Here is a 19,895-nt window from a genome sequence, read left to right on the forward strand (position 1 = left end):
TAATTCTTGGTGTTTGTGCCAATAGCAAAGGAATGCCACTGGTTACAATAAACGCAACCCATGAAGTCTACATTTCTTGCTCATTGTTCTGAAAAGCTGTTATATGTAAACTTTCTACTGTTTAGAGATTGCTGATTTCTCATTCTTCTTCTGCCCATAAGCAGCTGCCATTGCATCCACTGCCTGTTAAGAGTGGATGGTGGGAAGGGAAGACGAAGTGTGTTACTGCTAGTAAAATTTGAGTTGTTTTTCTGTAGAATAGTTAGGAAATGGTTTTAAAAGTTTAATCATTGTTACACCTTTTCTTCATATATACCTAAAGTATATTACCTCGTATCATTTTCAACTCAGGAAGAAGTATTCCAAACTTTATTCTGAAACTTTCATCCGTTTGGCATTTTATTGTGCTACTCAAAGTTTTTAGGACATTGTACAAGATTGCAAATATGTTTTGGTTTTTTTCCTTTTATTTTTTTGTTGCTGTTGTCTAGAGTTCGGTTTTGATAAACAGTCTCAATTATTTTGCAAAATATTTGAGGGGTTTCAAAGTCACTTTGTCAGAGAAAAAAGGAGGAAGATAGTTTGGCATTTGCATGAACTTTATCCAATTTAACTAGCTATCGTTTTTCAAATTTAAATAGCTTTACAGCACTGTAAGAAGACTTATGATGGAAGTATTAGAAGCCAACAGGTGCTGCTTTGGGCAATGACAAGAATGAGAGGGTGTGTTTGAAAGTTTGTGAGACTTGGAAAAACTTGTATAAAAATGGCAGTCAGTTTTGTTAATTATCTGTGTGTGTGTGAAATAACATCATTTTGTGGAAAATTGAAAAGTTTTTAACTTTAAATTTTAAGTGTCAAATATTTGGATATCAGTTTAAAAAAAAAACACATTCTGTATCTCTCAAGGTTCATCATTGAAGAATATTGGAGAGGCCAAACGTAAAGTGTTTCAAGACTCACCTAAAAGGAGATCAAGATCCAGAAGTAATTGAAATTTGTGTTGTGTGCAAATAGTTCATCATTATAAGTAGCTATTGAGTGTATTTTTTAATGTAATCGCCCACGTATCATAATCTCTTTATTTTATCTCAGATGTTGTCTTCCTTGACGTTAGAATTTTAATGGATCCCAAATTAAATATCTAAATGCTGTAGTGCTGAATTTTGTTCACCTTCCTCAGTGTCATATTGCAAGAAATGTAATTGAAATTGTACCTGTAACAGGTGTTTCTAGTACATATATTGTGTACATTTATAGTTATCTACAGATGAAAACATGTCAGTTCAATTGTTCCCCTACCCAAATCCTCTTATCTTAGACTTGGAAGAATACTGTGGGATTTCTTTTGCTGGCTTTTTGTAAGTAGCAGGTTCTCCTGGAGCCATTTCAGTCTGCTTTGTGGATTCAGAGTCTGATAATAGAATATGTCCTAGATTGTTTAGATAAGAACATTAATTTGAAAATTATCAGTACTTTCAAGTTGCTGTATTTTTAATATTTACAGCTATTTGTTCCCACTGGAATAGAATGCTTGTAGCTGTAGGGCAGTTTTCTGTTAACATATTTGTGCCCCTGGAGCTTGCAATCTTCGTACTAATAATACTCTGTAGCTTCATAAAGTAGTGAGTGCTGGAGAGTGTAATAATGTCATTTCATCCTGATGAAAACAGACCACTTCCTAAGCCTTTTTGAGGTAGAACAAGTAATACTAATAATACTCTGTAGCTTCATAAAGTGCTGGAGAGTGTAATAATGTTGTCATTTCATCCTGATGAAAACAGACTACTTCCTAAGCCTTTTTGAGGTAGAACAAGTAAGTGCAAACAATAGCTGAACCTGTGGAATGGGTATGTAGGTTAGTCACTGACCTTCTGTAATTTAGCAGACAGTTTACAGTCAGTAATCATCTAAATACGTGAATAAGTCTGTTGGTTTAAAATGACCAACGTGGTTCTGTTCTTAGGATTTTGGTTCACAAGGGAAGGGGATCATATGGTCTCCTGTAAAAGATAAGTAAGCTTGTTAGAGAGAGCCTGGAACTGCCATACCAGAAAGATAATTAATCTGTACGATTGGTGATGATACCTTGTCTTTTCTAGAGACCCCTTAATAGAAGTCACCAGTATCTTCCTCTGTATCATTTGAGGAACTTAGAGACTTAAGGAGACTTAAAAATTCATTTCAGTGATAAGACACTGACACAAAGTGGTAGGCACGTTAAAAGCTGTATCGATCAATCATGTACAGTCTGATTATATGAAGCAAATGTTGGGCAGTAATATTCAGATCTTAAACTAGTGCTTATACAGGTAGATTCACCTTTCTAAAATAACTTGAGTCTGAAGCAGTTGATTTGGATGTGTTCTAGAGTTAGTCTTTAGCACCAGAAACCAGACCTTAAGCATTAAGAGGTCATCAAACTGTGTTAATGTTTAACTATGTTTTAAAAATAATGACTGAAAGAAAAGTAATTTAAAATAACTAGAATAGTTCAAAATAGTTTGAAAGTGGGTTTTAGATTATTTTTCATGTAAGTTTCCCCATCCCCCATCCCAAGGTAACTTACATGGAAATAAAAGAAACCAAAAAAAGAGGACAAAGGAACCTACAGAAGATTTTGAAGTTCAGGAAGCACCTAGGAAAAGACTCAGGATGGATAAACAGAATAATCGGAAGGTAATTATGTCGTTGGTTTGTTTGGGTTGATTTATAGCAGCACCAGTCACATTGCTGTAGTTAAGTTTGTCAGCATTTCCATTTTCAGGATTAAAAAAAGTAATGTCTGTATATCAAACCAAACTGTTGTAAATATTCAGAGATACATGTGAGCTTATTGCTGTGGGGTTTTTTTTTTTCTTTGATTTTAAGGATGGAGGTATGAGAAGTTGCACTTGCTACTTAAACTGTGGTGAAAATATATGCTGATAAAATCTGTTTCCCAAAGGAATGTGCAGAGGCATGACCTTTCCGTGTTGCCATGTTTTGTAGTTCTTTTTCTTTCCTTCTGAATTGAGAGTTCAGAGATGTATACAAGAATGTAAAAAAGAAAAAATATCTGGAGTCAATACTTAATTTAGACAGAAGTCAGGGGAGAGGGGAAAACAAATAAAGCAAAACAGAAAAATTACTTTTCAAGAACTGGAAGCCTATAGAGCATTTTGAGAGTGGCATGCTGACCCATTTCTTAAGTTAGGAAACTCCAGTAAATATTACAGTATATTTATCACACAAATCACAGACTCCTTTTCAGTTTAGCCTCCTTGTGAGAATGAGAATTTTCCTTACATAGGTCACTAAAACTACGTATGTGGATACAGCCCAAATCTTGTAGAGACTTAAGCATAGGTTTATTCAGTCATGCGCGTGGACCAGTGAACATCATGAGTTTTCCTTGTGTGGAAAGCTGAGCTCACGAGTGTTTTCAGATACGTTATTACAGTATCATGCTGTAATGTGAGTATTGTAGACCTCATCTCAGGTCTTCAGTGGCACAGTGATTAAGTGAAACAGCCTAATATAAGGAAAGGTAGTGGATTTATTTTTTAAATGAATTACAGAAGTCCCATTTGTAGATGTCAGTTTGTTTGGTAGGCTGGTTATTTTGGTACCTCTGTTAATATTGTGGGTATTCAGACAACTTGTTCAGAGTTCAGTATAAAAAAATACATAGAATTTCAGATAGCTGGGCTTAATGAGCTTATTAGCAAGGGACAAAGACAATTCCTAGAGAAATGTCGCTACCTTTGCAGAAAGAAGGGCCAAAACTGGTTTTTGTGCTTCTTACTCTAACAGGTTGAATATTCATCTTATATTCTAGAAGTTTTTGGACCCTTTTAAAACTTGTCTAATTGATTTGAATTCACTATAATACACTAGATTAATGGAATAATTAAGTTTACTTATTGTAATTAATTCCTGCTATTAAGTCCTTGTTTTGACTGTCCCTAAAGTTACTTATTAACTGTCCCACCAGCACACTACAATTAGCCTACATTATCACAAGTAGAATGAAAGGTGGTTGTGGTATAGTTCCTGCAGAGGAGGTTCTTGTATCTTTGATGCTGTGATGCAGATGTGAATATTAACAGGAAAATAAATAAATTAGATGGATGATTCCTGTCAGATACATACCATTAATAACACTGACTTATTAAAAAGCGTTGTCCTTTATCTGATCCGTTTATCAGAATTAGTTACAAGGAATCTTGTGTATGTAAACATTAAGTAATTTGGAAACTCTAAATGCACATAGCAGTGTTTGTGCTTCTGTCCACAGAAGGATCAGATATTGTAGAATGGTTACTTTGTGATTTCTTTTATGAATTATCTCTTAGTCTCTTCCTGCCTTCACCAGCCCAGGGTGCTTCTAGCTGTATGTGCTGCTGCTTAGTAAAAACATTTAGTGAATGACAGTGAAAATGTCTATGTAAAGATTCAAAAAAGCACACACTAACCGTACACCTTCCTTCTGCTAGTCCCAGTTTGCCTGCAGGCTTTTGTTACAGGCATTTTGGATAGGAGGAGCTTTAATTAATTTTTTTCCATGATGTTTTATTTCTTGCATGAGACATTGTGCATTATCCCCTCCTTTTTGTCCTCAGTTCTTATTTACAAAATCTGAACACTTTCACACAAAGTAACTTAATGATTTAAGTACCCATATGGAAGTTTTAAAAAATGAATTTGTTCATCGGTGCTTTCATGATGTATATAAAATGCACATTAACAAAATGGGGGTTCTGTAAAGCGTGCTTTACATTTATGAGTGAACTATACTGTACATTTCCATTTGTTTTTACAGAGAGGTGTATTGGTAGTCTTACAAAACTGATGTTGGGAGCCTCCGATGGCATCTGTGCTAGGGCGTCTTAGTCTGCTTAGAAGTCAGTAAAAGCACAGTGTAGCATATCTGTAGTACAGTAGCCATTCATAGTTATTTTTACAAAGGAAACCAGTTCTCCAACATTTGAGGTGTTCACCTGTACATCTTTTGTAAAACTGAATGTCAGATGAAGAATATGAAAAAGTATGTAAAATGTTTTGTTCGGTAGAATTATTCTTATTGATCAGATGAGCATTTGTCAGGGTTAAGCGTTCTTGGCTACAATTTTAGTGACATTACTTGAATGAATTTGTAACATACAAAAAGAAAACCAAACAGTGGCATGTGTAAGGAATAGTGTCTAATTTTGACAAAGCTTTGACTTCCCCAGTTGTCGGCCTAAACTTTCAATGATAAAATCTCAGTCTGGAGAAAAATTATGTGTTGTTTATGCTCCCTTGAAAATAGTGTTTTTATTCTGGAAATGCTGGAACAATCTTAACCATAGTAATTTAAAAAGTGGCACTGCTATAAGTTGTGGAGTTGAAAGCAAATCTTGCTGAGACTTAAAATTCTGCACAGGGTTTATTCTCAGATTTATATACTGATTCTGCATTTTACCTTTAATAATTAAAGGTTTTAATTTGACCAGTTTAGACAAAGAATAGTAAGGATAATTTACATGTTTTGTGTTCATTTAGAGCTCCCCCTTTTTGATATGCTGAGTTTGGGATGGATAAGTGGGATGCTGGAATACTGTGTTCTTTACCTTTTCTCATTTGTTTACGGGTTTGTACCCTGTGCTGTAAATGAGTTTTAAAAATCACTTAAATGGGGCTAGCTTAACTACATTACCATTCAGATATTTGTAAAGACACTTTCTTTTTAATAACATAAATCCAGAAGTAATTGCCAGTTTTATCCAACCACTCATAAATTAGGAGGTTTTTTATTTTTTCATATTTTTTTTTGTGACAGAGGGAGACAAGCAATGACAAAACAGCAAAAACAAACTCTTCTAAGGTCACAGAAACCTCCTCTTCACAAAAGAACCAGTCAGGTAATGTGGTCAGAATAAGTTTTAATGTAACTTTTTAAATTAAATAATTTTAAAATAAACAGATTGTCTGAGGCAGCCGGCTAAATTTTGCTGAGGCAATAACCAGTTGCAGCCACTCTGCCACAGATGGGGGGCGTGCCCTCTTCCTTCGCTACCACCATTTTGCAGCATTATACTCGACTGAAATTGTGTATTGCTGATTTAGAGCAGCAGTTCACAAGTTCACCATTTGATGGCACCAAATTAAAGCTATTGCCCTGTGATCTTGGCAAGCAGTGATACAAATCCTACTGCTCCAATCTGTCATTGTGCATTAGCCCAGTAAAACAAGTGCAGTGACCATCAATGCAATCAGTTACTATGTGATTTTAGTCCTTTTAAATGGTGCTTGATGGGAGGCAGTGTGGAGCACGAGAGGGAATTCTAAATAACCTTGGACCAAAATCCAAAAGTCACACTTATTAATGATGCTCAAGCTTAAGGTAACTTCTGTAAGAGCATGTCTCTTAGGTAGTGTAATGAAATGCCAAAGACAGGTAAGCTTCAGCAAGTTCGGCGCAATGTAGAAGTGGTGACATGCCATAAATAATATCTGGTACCTGGCTCCTGTATGTAACCTTTCTCTTAGCAAAGTGTTAGTGGTACTCAGATTGTGATGAGCTCACATAGGCCTTCTAATGTTTACCCGAGGAGATAACTGTTACCTCTGCTTTAAAGAGATCATAAGTCACAAGATATTTTTATTTTAATAGAAATGAACTGAAAAAAAAAATGGGAAAACATTTCTTAGCTATTTGTAGTACATACTTGATTAATAGAAACCTCTTTATTTTTAAAATCAAGCCAAAGCACATGGTTTCAGAACCTTACTTCGTCTTCTCTCAGCCCTACATAGGTGCCCAGAAGACCTACCTAAATCATTCCTTCCTTTATCCAAAGGAATATTTTAAATGGCTTCAGGGAGATAACGTTTTAAAGTTCCAAACTTCACTTTGTAAACCAAAATTATTTTACAGCAACGAAAAATCTGTCTGATGCATGTAAACCTCTGAAGAAGCGAAATCGGGCTTCAGCAGCAGAATCTTCAACTCTTGCTTTTAGCAAGAGTTCATCTCCTTCAGCTTCCTTAACTGAGAATGAGGTAACAAAAAAGTGGTGTTTGCACACAGCCATTTAATTACAGAAATTTTCAGGTGTGAATCGTGTTTAAAAACAAAAATCAAAGGCAAATTCTCTAACGTTGGTGCTCTAGACAAGTTACAGTTTTGGCCTCTGTGAAATCTGTTAACGTGTGCATTGCAAATTCATTTATTGTAATACAAACGTCTGATTTGGGGACGTCAAGATATTATTGTGGTTTTTAATGTATTTACCAACAAAGTTTTAGAATTGTAACCTTCTATTAGAGGCAAAGTGAAATGCCAGTGTGTTCTGTATTTTCTTCTACAGACTTTATGTAAGTGTACTACATTAGTTACATTATGTAACTCAATATTGTCATGTTGCCATAGCTTTTATATTGAAGCAAGTTTCCTAATCCTCTGTTTGATCTAGAACTGGACAGTTTTCTGAGCAGAGCCCCTTTAAGCTCAAATTATTTTTCAGGCTGTTTAAGTGCTATTTCTCTGTGATGCAAAAAGCTTCATCCCCAGTAGAGTTAAACAGGCAGCGAAGGATGTATCTTTTTGATACTTACTAATCATAGCCTTAGCTCTGCATATTTGGAACTGTAATTCTTCTCAATTGACATACAATAAATGAAATGTATGTACCAGAAGTGTATTCATACAGTCCATTAAACCATTCCCCAAGTCATCTACACTATTAAAACCAGTCAGCCAAAGAGTGGCAGCATGAGGGTGAAGTATGCATGCTGTTTTGCAGGTGAATTCAGAAGCTTAGTTGGTAGGATTTAGTGTAATATCCATAGACAAACAGCTTCAAGCAGTTTGTATTACAGAAGCTGGAGAGAAAATGCTCACCTGCTAACAAGGGAGTAGGTTTTCCAGCTATCTAGAGACTTTTTCATCTCCCCTAACAAACGCATGAGATGCTTAGGCACTATAATGAATGCAGTTAAAATATCTAGACAATGTTCAGTAAATGGTTTACCTTCGGGTGGGGAAAAAAGATTGCATGTTAATGGCTGTATATCTTACTGTAACTGGAAAAATACTTTAACAAAAAACCCCAACAAATTCTCCCTGCTGTACCCCAATAAAACAAGCAAAGGAAGTCCCACAGGAAATAATGTCCATAGCAGCAGTCAAGTAAAGTAATACTTGTTCTCATTTTGTTCTCTCAGTTGAGAGACTCTCGTCTATTGGCTTACCAGCTTCTGCTGTTCTGGCTTTACTGCTGGGACTTGCTGGGTAATGGCTGTTTGTGTTTGGGACAATCTATTCAGCCAGACCAGTTTAAGGAACATACTGTCTTTTTGGTTCTAAATATGCACCTCTAAATACTGTAATCTCAGGAGAAAGATTCTTCTATTTCTAAATATTGTGTTTATAAAATGAAATCTCCAGAAATCTTTCTCAACAAAAGGCTCATTTTTTGTAGGATTTTGTGTTGTAGCCGTTCACATGTTAAAAAGAATATGGTTATATAGGCTGAGATGGAAATTTAAAAACTTAGCTCTTAATTTCCTCATTAAATTAACATCATACACTGCTCACAGAACACAGATAGGCAAACTAGGAAGTTTCAAGTTCAAGAGTTTAAAAGGTTTTAAAATAACCAAAATAATCCAAATCAACGTAACAGAAAATACACCCTGTCAAATAACAGAGATTTGAGGGCTGGGTGCAGGGGGGAGTAGATTAGAGGGCTAGATCCTTAGATGGTTTAAAGCTACACTGACCTGACCTTGTACCAGCTAAGGACTGGACCCAGCTTGTTTCCTATTATATTAGATATATTTTGCCTTTAAATAAAACAAAAATGTCAGGCATGTGTTTCTGAACTTACTGTTGATCTGTTCCACAAAACAAGGAAAGATACAAATTTTTGATTGTATGGATGACTTTAAAAACTTTTTTCCCTTTTGTATTATGATTTAGCACTTGTCTAAATGGCTAAATGTGTGTTTGCCCTGAGAGCGTTCATCCAGAGAGGAATCTTCTGTAGACCGTTAAGGGAAAAGTTTAAAAAATAAACACAATCATGCAATGATTGAAGCCTTGCACAGCTAATTGAATAGGATGTAATTCTTTTCAACATTAAATACGTTTACTGATTAACTTTTATATTTCTGTGTTCACTAGAATACTTCTTTTTTATTTTTTTTTCTTCTCCTTTCTTTTGCCCCCACATTATTTGTGGACAGCTGGTCCCAGAAAGGAACCTGGATATGACTGTTATTGTCAAGGACTTGTTGATAGCTGCACACCTCTTAAATGTCAGTCCATTGCAACTAAGTTTTAGGAACGGTGTGTTCAGTCAGAAGGGTGTGCTCAGTTTTTTCTTCTTTGAAAGATGCTTCTTATTTGACATTTAAAAAAAATATTTTGGATGCTTTTTATTGTTGTCGGGGCTATTTTTTTAATCAGGTTTACTTGAAATATTATAAAATTAGTCAAGGCCAGATTTTCCATTGGTAAGTTACTTTGGGTATGTAATTTATGGGGGAAAGAGACAGAGATGGGGTGTGAACTTCTGCCTTTAAAAAAAAACATTTATAGACCTGACTTATCAGAGATTAAAAGGTAGGCTTTCACTCCCTTAAAAAAACCTGAGCTTTGAAGTTGTTTTAAGATGGATGGGCAGAAGCAGTAAAGTGTTTCTACATGAATGAATAAATTTCATACCTGGATTTAATCTTGAGACAAAATACTTAATTTTACTTCTAAGCACTGGACATCAGTAGTCATTTCCTCCAGTACTTCCTATAAAATATTATTTTGTTTAAAATCTTAATTCTTAATGAGCAACCGGTAGTGCCAGATGTGAGAAAGATACTCAACATTTCAGAATCTGCAAATACTTGGAATAGTTTTTTACTGCCTCTGTAAGACTTGATGTAGCAATCCAAAAGCTCATGATATTTGTGAGAAGAGATACAGATGGTATATTCTCATTTCTTTTTTTACCTTGGCCCTCCACCCCCCACTCACATAGTAGGTGCCAATAGAGTGTAACCAGTATTTTTTTAATAAATAAAAAAGGCTTTACATTACCATTACTGCTGGATTCTTGGCACACTTTGTGTGTTTGCATGAAACATACCTGCTTTAGCTTTTTAATCAAATTTTGTGGTTATTGGCTGGCTTCATTAAATTAGATGGATTTGTTGACAGCAGATAAGCATCATAGTATCCTGCAGAGTCTAGATACTAATTCTCAATTTTGTCAAAGAAATCGTAATTTTCTTCTAAGAGAGGACAAAATAAAGAACATGTAATACTCTTAAATTCTTAGCTAGTTTGTCATTCATCGTACCCTGGTGAAGTATGAGCTGACCAGCAGGTGGCAGTTTAAAGAAGCCTGTGAAAGATTTTGAAGGTGTTGCTTTTATTGTAAGTTCCCTATATCTTCCCTAGAGGGAATTCTTTCTTCTTTCTGTAACATCCAGTGTCAAAACAAGATCAGTTACTGGTTATAGCTACAACTTCTTGCATTTCCAAGGCCTATTAATGCAATTTATAATAATGCAAGCCTTAAGTTTTGCTGGTTTTCTGCATATTAAACAGTATATTTTTTCTCATTACCAATTTGAGGCAGACTTGGTTTATTTGCATTTTTTAATGGGTTTTAGCATGTACACACAATGGAGAAAACACATAAATTACCAAAAGGTAAGGTATTTGATTGAGAAGGCAGTCATGAGACATGTACAACTTGCAACTAAAAAAGTACGTAATCTCCTTTTATTGACCCTTCAGTCTAGTTGTACTACAGTATACAACTAAAATATTCTAGGCACTCTTACTGAAGGTAAAAATAACTTGCCTTTGAGATCCTAAGAACAGGAAGGAAGAAAGGAATTCACGTTATTTTAAACAAACTACCACCCTAAAGAAATAATAGTTGAAGCTAACCTTGCAGGTTAAACAAAATCAGTGTGCTTCTAGCATTTCATTCTAGCTTCCTTCAAAGATAATTTTATCTTCAAAACAATACTTAAGGATAATTTAATATATAGTGGCAATTAAAATCTGCTGACTTAGCAGGCATGTGTTTCCTGTGTTTGTTTCTGTATGCCTATAGACCTATATACTCTTTTTTTTTTCCTGTTTCAAAGCACCAGTAAGCAGTCAGGGGTACGTTTTTGTGGAACACGGCAAGTAATTGTACTTGTTTCTTGCTAAACCTCTGCTAAAGCCTCTAACAATTGAAATGAACTGCATCACCCATCAGATCATACAGTTTTGTTATGATGCTTCTACTTTCACATGAAAAAAAGTTCTAGGCCTGACTCTTGTTCTTTGGCAGCACGTTCTGTGTAGAAAATTAAGTTTCTTATGTAATTATTCTCATCTTGTGTATTACTTAGGCTTCAGAGTGCAGAGAATCTGTTTACTGAATGTTTACATGATGTAGGTTTTTATTCCACGTCCCCTACCAAAGTATCATGAGTATCTGTAGGCAATTTTATAATGTTTTAAAATGTTCTCAGATTTTTAATTAACTTTCCAGGCAAATTCAGAAATGCATAATATCCTTATCTGAAACGTCTTAACTTCTGCTAACAATAAAAATGAAACTTGTCCCAGGCCGTCTTTTTTGCTATTATAGTACTGTGTACACTTGTGGCACCGCATACTTAAAGAATTTATCTAGTCTAGCAGTATGGGCCAAAATATCATTCTTCATTCAGTTCAGGAATTCTTATACTGAAATAAAGGAAATGTTAACTGTAACTCAATTGGCTCTGTCAGTTTTTCTGTCTCTGTGTGGGTGCACGATAGATTGTCTTTTGAATACAATCTGCTTTGTTTGTATGTTGCTTAATGGCTTACTCTTACGTGAATTGTGCTTAGATTAAAAAAAAAAAAACAAAATAAACAACCCTCTAGCCACTGAGATTTTGTTAATAAGAAAGAAAGAAAGAAAAAAAAAAATAAAAGAAAAGCAGTTGGGGTTTGCTGGTGGAAAGTCTAAAGATTTTGCTTATCAGAACATGCGTACTCCAGGCTTTCTAGAGAAAGCTCTTGGCCAGACCAGACCACTTCCCCCTGGATGACTGTGGTTTAGCAATCACTGACTCTAAAGTCACATCAGGAAGTCTGAGCTTGTAGCAGCGTCCTTAGTTTTAAGCCAACAGCATTCAGAAGTCATGGAAACATGCTTCTAAAATGCTTATAAAAAGATGCAGTGTATCTGTTAACGATAATAGATGACCTGAGAGAGGATGCCACTTAGCCACTGAGTGTCTTAAGACAACTCTGAAAGAGCAGTAGGTCACTCTTTGTAGGCCCTTTCTTTTACGGATCCTGCTGATCCTTGCTGTAGAAGTGACTTGCCTACCACACAAAAAAAGCAGAAGGAAATAATTTTCTGCCATGCTTTGTTCATTTTATGTACCCCTAGCTTTAAAATAGGTGTACATAGTGGATTTTGTTTCCATTTGATATTCTACAGCTGAGATTATAAAACGAGACACTCGAGTAGAACAAGAGGAAGGGGGAGGGTTAACTTGTTTGGCTCTGGAAAATTTTGCCCTTTAGTTGCTTTTGTAACTGCTTAAGCACAACGTGACGCAAGAACACTGTTTCTTGAATATGACTAAGACCAAAGCTTGTGTTCTTAATGCTTAAGAAGTGCTGTTAAGCAATCATATATGAGTAATACAAGAAGTGTTTCTATAAGACTGAATGTCCTGGGTTTTGCTAGGATAGGGTTAATCACACTGAATGCATTAATACAATGAGTTTTCTGAGGAAGATTTTTTTTTTTTTTTTTAAATGAAAATTGCATTTTGGTAGGTAGAAAAGTCTGAAAAGGTGTGCAACTGGTGGAGTAACTGTTGGAACCCATTCCATTGTGGGCACCATAGCTGCATAAATGTTAGCAACTGTTTTGCTCGAAATTTCCAAATTTGTTTTGAACCTTCAAACACTGGGCAGGGAAAGCTTGTCTGAATTGGATCTGGGAGAGGTGAAGTTCTAGTGAAGCTGATAAGCACAGAGGTGGGAATGTTGTTCACTTTGTGATTGCTAAGCACACAGTGCATATGAAATTTGCTTATGCTCCATGAGGCATGAGTTTTTGCCTTAACTAATACTGATGCTCTAGTCCTTTAGGACATCCTTTAGCCAGGAGGTACTTCCAGGGAAGAAAAAAGGACACCACCACCACCCTCTGCCTTCCCCCAGGATAACATTGAGCCCGCAGAAATACTTTTATAGATCATATTTTTAAAATGAAGACTTAATCCTAAGCCTCAATCAAAAAGCACCTTGAATAACCAAGTCAACAGCTGATGGAGGACCAGTCTTAACCAGCAGAACAGTTGCATTTTATGTTCTTGCCATGGTGACATCTTAAATTCTTGGGCTGCAGATGGGATAAGTACAGCCATTTATTTTCAGACCTAGAATTTCTGAACCTCTTTTTCCTTGGAATTATACTGTAATGGTATTGCTAGCACTAGTATTTACTATCTGATTTTGGAGTTGTCTGAAAGGAAATGGAAGATGTAAAATGGAAAAAAAAATTATTTTCCTCAAGTGAGTGAGTGGATGGAGCAAATATCCACTTAAGTATTTCCCTTCATCCTTACCTGCTTCTTTGAAACACAGCATCATTTGGATTTTTAAATTCCAAGCTATGCTTTTTTTGTATCATGTATCAGTATGATTGGATGCCAACTGAAAATATGTCAGTACCTATCTTTTTTTTTTTTTTTAATGGGCTAAATTTCAACCACCCAGATGTGGAACTAACAATCATTTGCAAAGTTCACCCACGTGATTCTAGAAATATGCAAGCTGAGTGTACATACCAGATTGCATCCAACTTTTTTTTTTCTTTAAAAAAAAAAAAAAAAAAGCCAGAGGGAATGAAGAATTGGCTCACATTTCTGCTGAGGTGTGAGACTGAGACTGGAATCAGGTACCTGATTGCAAAAAATGTTTAAATAGTTGTTGTAGACTTGAACTCAACATTTAGATGTACTGAATGGTCTGAGAAAGAGAAATGTTGCCCTATGTTAGTGTTTATCCTTTCACCTTTGAACACTTTAACTGATGATGCAGTGAGCTATGCAGTTAAATGAAACTCAGTATTGCAGGTGAGGGAAGTCTTGCAGTAGGAAAAAAATTTGAGAAGTGATTTTGTACACAAAGATTTTGTTAAATCTTCTTCCTGCCCTGCTCCTCAATTTTTTTTAAGTACTTCACTCAAAAGGCAAAATTAAGAATATAAACATATAAACTCACAAAATGCACATAGCTGACTCAATTTAATTCCTTTTAATGCTCTAGTGTCTTTAAGTCTTATTTTAAATGTATGGAGTTGCACACATTTCCTCCTCTTCTCTTAGCCTGCCCAGCAGCCTCCATCAAAACAAACCCTTATTTACTCAACGTAATCGTGAGAAGGAAACTCCATTATTCCACAAACAGTCCTTGCACCTGTATGCACATTGTATATCCCTTTTGCACAAAGCGGGAAGTAGTTCAGGAAGCAGTAAAAAAAAGTAAATCCCATCCTTATATTGAGCAGTTAAACAATTACCCAGTATTCAGTGGTGGTTGCTGGTGTAATCTGGCTTTATACGTCAAATATTGCAGTATGCAACACATCTTCATTCAGTTAGAATTAATGCTGAAGATGGCTTTTATAAGCATTCTTACATAGTCTTTCTAAAAATAGGTCGATGTTTGTCTGAATTAATCCATTAAACACTTTTTATTATTGTGAACAGGGAATTTTGGCATATAATTAGAAAGAAAATTAAAAATACTTTGGGGATACAAAGTCTTGATATGCTGATTCCTGTGCTGTTGTGGATCTGAGTAACTATTGCTAGAAAAAAGTTGAAGTAATATAAGATGTACAATCAAAATACCTTGAGATGAGCAGACCAGTTCTTCACATTGCCACAATTTGTATCTTTTCACAGGTAAAAATACAATACTAAGCCCAAAGAATTTACAGAGATGCCAAAATTTTGTCCCACTTTGACTCAGTAACAAGTATTTTTCCAATAACACAGCTATAGAGAACTTAGAAAAAATGCAGTAATGTGTCCTTACATGTTCCCTTCGAGTCTTACGTGTGTGAGTGGTGAATAATAACTGCTACACGTGGGAAGGATTGCCTTGAGAGCCTGACGGTAAATTTGTCGCTTCTCTGAGCAACTGTACTCAGAAACTCATTGATCCCTGAAGTAAGTTCTGGCCCAGCCAAATGAAGAGCAAAGCTCCTCATGATTTAATTTTTTTAAGGCCAGTTTTTTCCCTTTCTCTCGCTTGTGTACGCAGATGTGCAGTTTCCAGTAGAAAGAGCTGCATTTGATTTCTGAAATGCCACCCAGTTGCTCAGTGTTCAGGCAGTGCGGTGCCAAAGCCTCTCCAGGCAAGTACTCACAAAATAATGTTGACATTCAGTAATGGAAGGAAATGAGAAGGAAAGCCTGACCGATGTGCAGAATGTAAAGTTCGATGGTGCTTGCAATGATACTGACTTCAGCAGAGGGAGGGTGTCTTCCGTGTTGCAGCGTCGGTAATTGCTAATGAGAAGTGGAGATGATTATAGAGTTCGGGTACTATTTCATTGCAGAAACTTGTCACTTGCTATAAATCTGAAGTGAACAGCTTTGGGTTTTTTTTCCCCTAAATTTACCCTCTTAAAAATAGTACTTTGCCTTTATGAGAAATAAGAAATGACTCAAAATGTAAAACAGAATAAAATAGCAAACCGGCAATCACTACAAATTGTTAATTAACAGGTTTTGCCACTAATCTAAATGTTGATTACTTTGAACCTTGGCCTGAGTATCAGAAGAGTTAATTACATGCAATTTACTTTGCTAAGGAGATTATATTACAAAAGTAAGGACAAGACAACCTCTGGCATGATCGCAAGGGAAAGATTTACATTTGTAACTTAACAATTAAAGAGAAAAGCCCCCCAAAACCTTTGCTGATTTTTATTGAATGCTGTGATTTGGGCATTTGCATATGAACTATTAGACCTTCCATTATGGAAAGTTGTGTTAACAAACCACAAAAGCATTGTGTTTAATTGTAGAGGTGGCTGTGTTTCACGTCAGCGTGAACTGATTTCCAGCAACCGTCTTGTAAATCATCTTTCGTTAGTGACTGGTTTAATCTAAAGGTATTTTTGTGGTGAAACTCAACTGTCCCTTTGGTGAGTCAGATTCTGTTAGTGCCATTGCACTTTGCTTGGGGTACAAATACAGTTTTCCCAGCCATCTGGTGCTCTACCTGTCATTAGGCTGTAAGTCCTCCTGAGAAACGTGAGATGGAGGTTATCTCAGCCTCTTCTACAGGCCTGAACAGGACAGGCAATCATTTTACTTCCCTGGTATTTTCATCAGTTTTTTCAGCATAACTTCAGGAGCCGAGTTGAATTCTGGCTCTCTTCACAGAGGGAACTTTCCCAAAAGGTGGTTGTGTAGAACAGGGGTTATTTGCAAAGGGAGATGCCTGTTAGAGAGTATTTCACCTTCTGCAAGACATAAATAAGATGAATTAGGGTCAAACTCTGAATTGTCCTGAAGAAATGCTTCCCTCTCTTATACTGGGCAATCTGCTGGCCTCTCCCTTTATTAGCCCCACTAAAATTAGCCAGTATGAAAACTGGTGGGGTGGATTTGAGCTGTCCATGAGTTACACCTTACGCGGCTGTGCGATGGCTAAACCTTTGGTCGTGGTAGCAAGGATGAAGAGATGTGTTCTGCAGCAGCAGAATTTTATTGCCAAGCTTCTTATGTATGTTTTGATTCTTAGGAGTCGCAGCAGCCATGAGCAGGTATCCAGGCTTCTCTGTCTAGTGCAAAACTGGTGGTTAATAAAGCATTTGATTTCTGAAGTGTGTGAGGCTCCTGACAGCCATTAAAGGAGAGCTCTTGAAAGATACTCTCAGTCTGGTAGCCATGCGGTTGATGAACTAAAACTGTTTTGTTCAGGCTGTGTGTGTTGGTATTCATGCTTGAAACCCAGCATGGATTTATAGGCAGGTGGAAATTGCCAAGTTTTATCTTGAATGGGCTGATAGAATTTGAGTTTTGTGGTTGCATTTGTGATGTAGAGTTTTATTCTTGCCAGCAGTGCTCCTTTTGGCTCAGTAACCATTTAAATTTAAATGAAGACCTGGTGCATTAATTCTGAGGCAGACAAACTTGGTTCTGTAGGAAAATGGCTGTCAACCTGTGGTTCACAAATGCCTGGGATTTTGTGACCTATATCTAGGGGGCTTCTGAAAAACTGTCATATGCCAATAGAGTTACCTTTCCATATAGAGATCTGCATCCTTCATTTGAGCATTTTACAAGTATATAAACCAGATAAAAAGTAGGAAATCATTTCTTCAAAACAAACCTTATTCTCTTGTGTCTGAATGTATTTGTCTCTGGGTGTGTTGTGTTCCTCTGCTCTGCCTTCCAGAATAGTGAGCTGGGGGAAGAGGAGTGATTTCCTCAAGCTTTTGCTACTGGAAAGACTTAACCCTTAAGTTAAGCACAAATGGTCTTTCTCAGGGTTTTAGGTTTGCTTTGTGGTGTGGGGAAAAGATGGGGGACAACCATAGTGTCCATTTAACATAAGACCACTTCTTTTGTTTCGAACATAAAGCATACTACTTTTTTCTTTTTTTCTTCTTTTTTTTTTTTTTTTTTTTTTTTTTTTTTTTTTTTTTTTAGTAGAAAAGAAATACAGATCTAAGACCTTCCGGCTTATTTTTTGTTTTTTCTTTTCTAAACATGACTAATTTTGGCTAGTTGAAACAAGAACATAATGAGGTGCTAAAAATGTTACGGCAGTGCACTGCTTGTACTAATTAATGTTTCTGTGGGAACAGTTGAAATAGAAATAAGCATGTGTGTTAAGTTTACTTAAACCATAAGCGAAAATGTTTGTATGTTTTTGCTGAACTCCCATGCTACCTTTCTTTATCTGCCCCTTCCCAGCAAGAACTGGCTGTTCTTGGCCAGGCACTCAGGTTGCGTTTGCAGTTTACTGTTTCACAGCCCTGTTCAGGGGACAGAGATTTCCTGGTGCCTGAACAAAGCAATGATTTCACAGGCAGTTTCTTTTAACCACTTCTGAAAGAATCCGGCAGAATCTCCAAATAACTCCAGTTGTAGAAATAGTCATAGGTGAAGTGTAGGTACCAGTCACTTTGATAGTATGCATTTGCACTGAGGAAATGTTGGAAATGTTGGTTTTTGTTGTTTTTTTTTAAAAAAAAGGAAAAAAAAACCCACAGCCATCAGTCTGATCCAATTTACAAAATATTTTTAGACGCAATCAGGGAAGGCAAATGTTAAATGGAGGAATGCAAGTTAGCTGGCAGCAACAATGTGAAGTAATTGCTCAAAACCAGTGTTTCTAAAGGGATTTTATAAAGACTAATGCTAGGCCTGGCTCAGCTTTACATTTTTCTCTCTGATTTCAAAATAAATGGCTTCTAATAAATGTGCACATCACAGGGAGATTGGCTGACATGAGAGGTTGCACATAGCTGTCTCCATTACTAAGTAAGCTCGGCCATTTTTAATAAAATGTGTTTTACTGTAGATAAATATGAGATCTTATGTCTGAAAACAAAGTGAATTCTTCATATAAAGCGAGTTGTCTGTATCCTGAGAAGCGGATATTGGCAAAATGGTCTCTTGAGTACTGTGGCAGTTTACATGGACTTTCAATGCTGGATTGAGAAGACTTGGGGAGATCCTTACACAGCAGAACAGAAACAGGGAGGGAGAGTAACGTGTTGGTTTGCTTTGGATATTGTACTTAAGAGACTTTAACGGGTTATTACCTGCAGTTCTCACGCCTGATTTTTCAACAACATTTTTAAAGTACAGATAAGGTTTAGAGAAAACCCACCAAAATTGTCTTGATACTGTAAAAGTTCCTTAGGAAAAAAATTAGAGGGCATTCTGGCTTACCAGAAAGGATTGAAACGGGCTTAACTGCAGCATGCTTCCACAGGAGGAAAATGTCTGGTTCCAAAGGACTTCTGATATAGCTGAAATACCTGGAGAAAGCCACATCAACTGTGAGTTGCAGTTAGACAACTCAAAAGGGATATTAGGCAGTATTTTTGATGGTGTGTGTGAATAAGCATTAGAACAAGCTTGAAGAGAAGTGACAGGTTTCTTTTGCAATTCCAAATTGTGATGCTCTCCTGGAGAATGTACTTGGTGAAACAAAACTCACCAAGTACCATCGGGGGCAACAAGATGAAACTCTGATGGTGTAACATCAGAGAAGACAACTGACTGGGTTGTCGATTCCCTCCCTAAATTCTATTGAACTGAAAACTGACCTGTAGTTTCTTTTAAATATGCTGGTTGGGTTGTTTTTAAAAAATAATTATTTTTTTTAAAATCCTCCATCTTTAATACATCTAGATCTGTTATATAAGATTTACCCATAACAGGGTTATCTTTTGTAGTATTTTGAATTCATTGTTAGCTGAAAAGCTCCTTAAACATCTTCAGAGAGCTACTTTTTTTTTTCCTTCATCTCTTCTGTATACTGTTCCCGCTTTCTTGGAGACTCTTTGGGTCAGAGACTTTCATATGCAGCTTGAAGTTTGCCAGGTTTCTTTCTAAAATTAACTGTTACTCTCTCATAAAACATGTGTTCAAACTTTAATCGAGGGTTTTGAAGATATCCCGGTGTTACTGGCTAGCCAGTTCTAGCTAACTGTATTACAGAACTGAGCGTAAACAAAATGACATATTACAAAGTTTTGGTGTTCTGGCTGGTGTTGAGGATGATTGTTCTATATTGTCTTTTGAGGAGACTTCCACAAATGCACCCTCTGGTTTTAATCAAGCTTTTTTTAAAGCTGGGGAATACAAAAGTGAAA

At 36.3% G+C, this 19,895-nt stretch overlaps 1 protein-coding gene across 1 annotated transcript in view; it reads left to right on the plus strand.

Moving 5' to 3' along the window:
* The window catches only part of LOC104528628 (histone-lysine N-methyltransferase NSD2-like), a 35,848-nt gene extending 27,845 nt beyond the window's left edge, over positions 1-8,003 (plus strand). Inside the window, exons 6-8 of the mRNA XM_010172685.2 lie at positions 2,561-2,679; positions 5,804-5,885; positions 6,902-8,003. Of these exons, the coding sequence (XP_010170987.1) occupies positions 2,561-2,679; positions 5,804-5,885; positions 6,902-7,062 (362 nt within the window). The 3' untranslated portion in view covers positions 7,063-8,003. The remainder of the gene's footprint in view (positions 1-2,560; positions 2,680-5,803; positions 5,886-6,901) is intronic.
* The last annotated feature ends 11,892 nt before the right edge of the window (positions 8,004-19,895 follow it).

The sequence above is a fragment of the Antrostomus carolinensis genome, unplaced genomic scaffold, assembly GCF_000700745.2.
Source record: "Antrostomus carolinensis isolate BGI_N321 unplaced genomic scaffold, ASM70074v2 scaffold19577, whole genome shotgun sequence".
Taxonomy (NCBI): domain Eukaryota; kingdom Metazoa; phylum Chordata; class Aves; order Caprimulgiformes; family Caprimulgidae; genus Antrostomus; species Antrostomus carolinensis.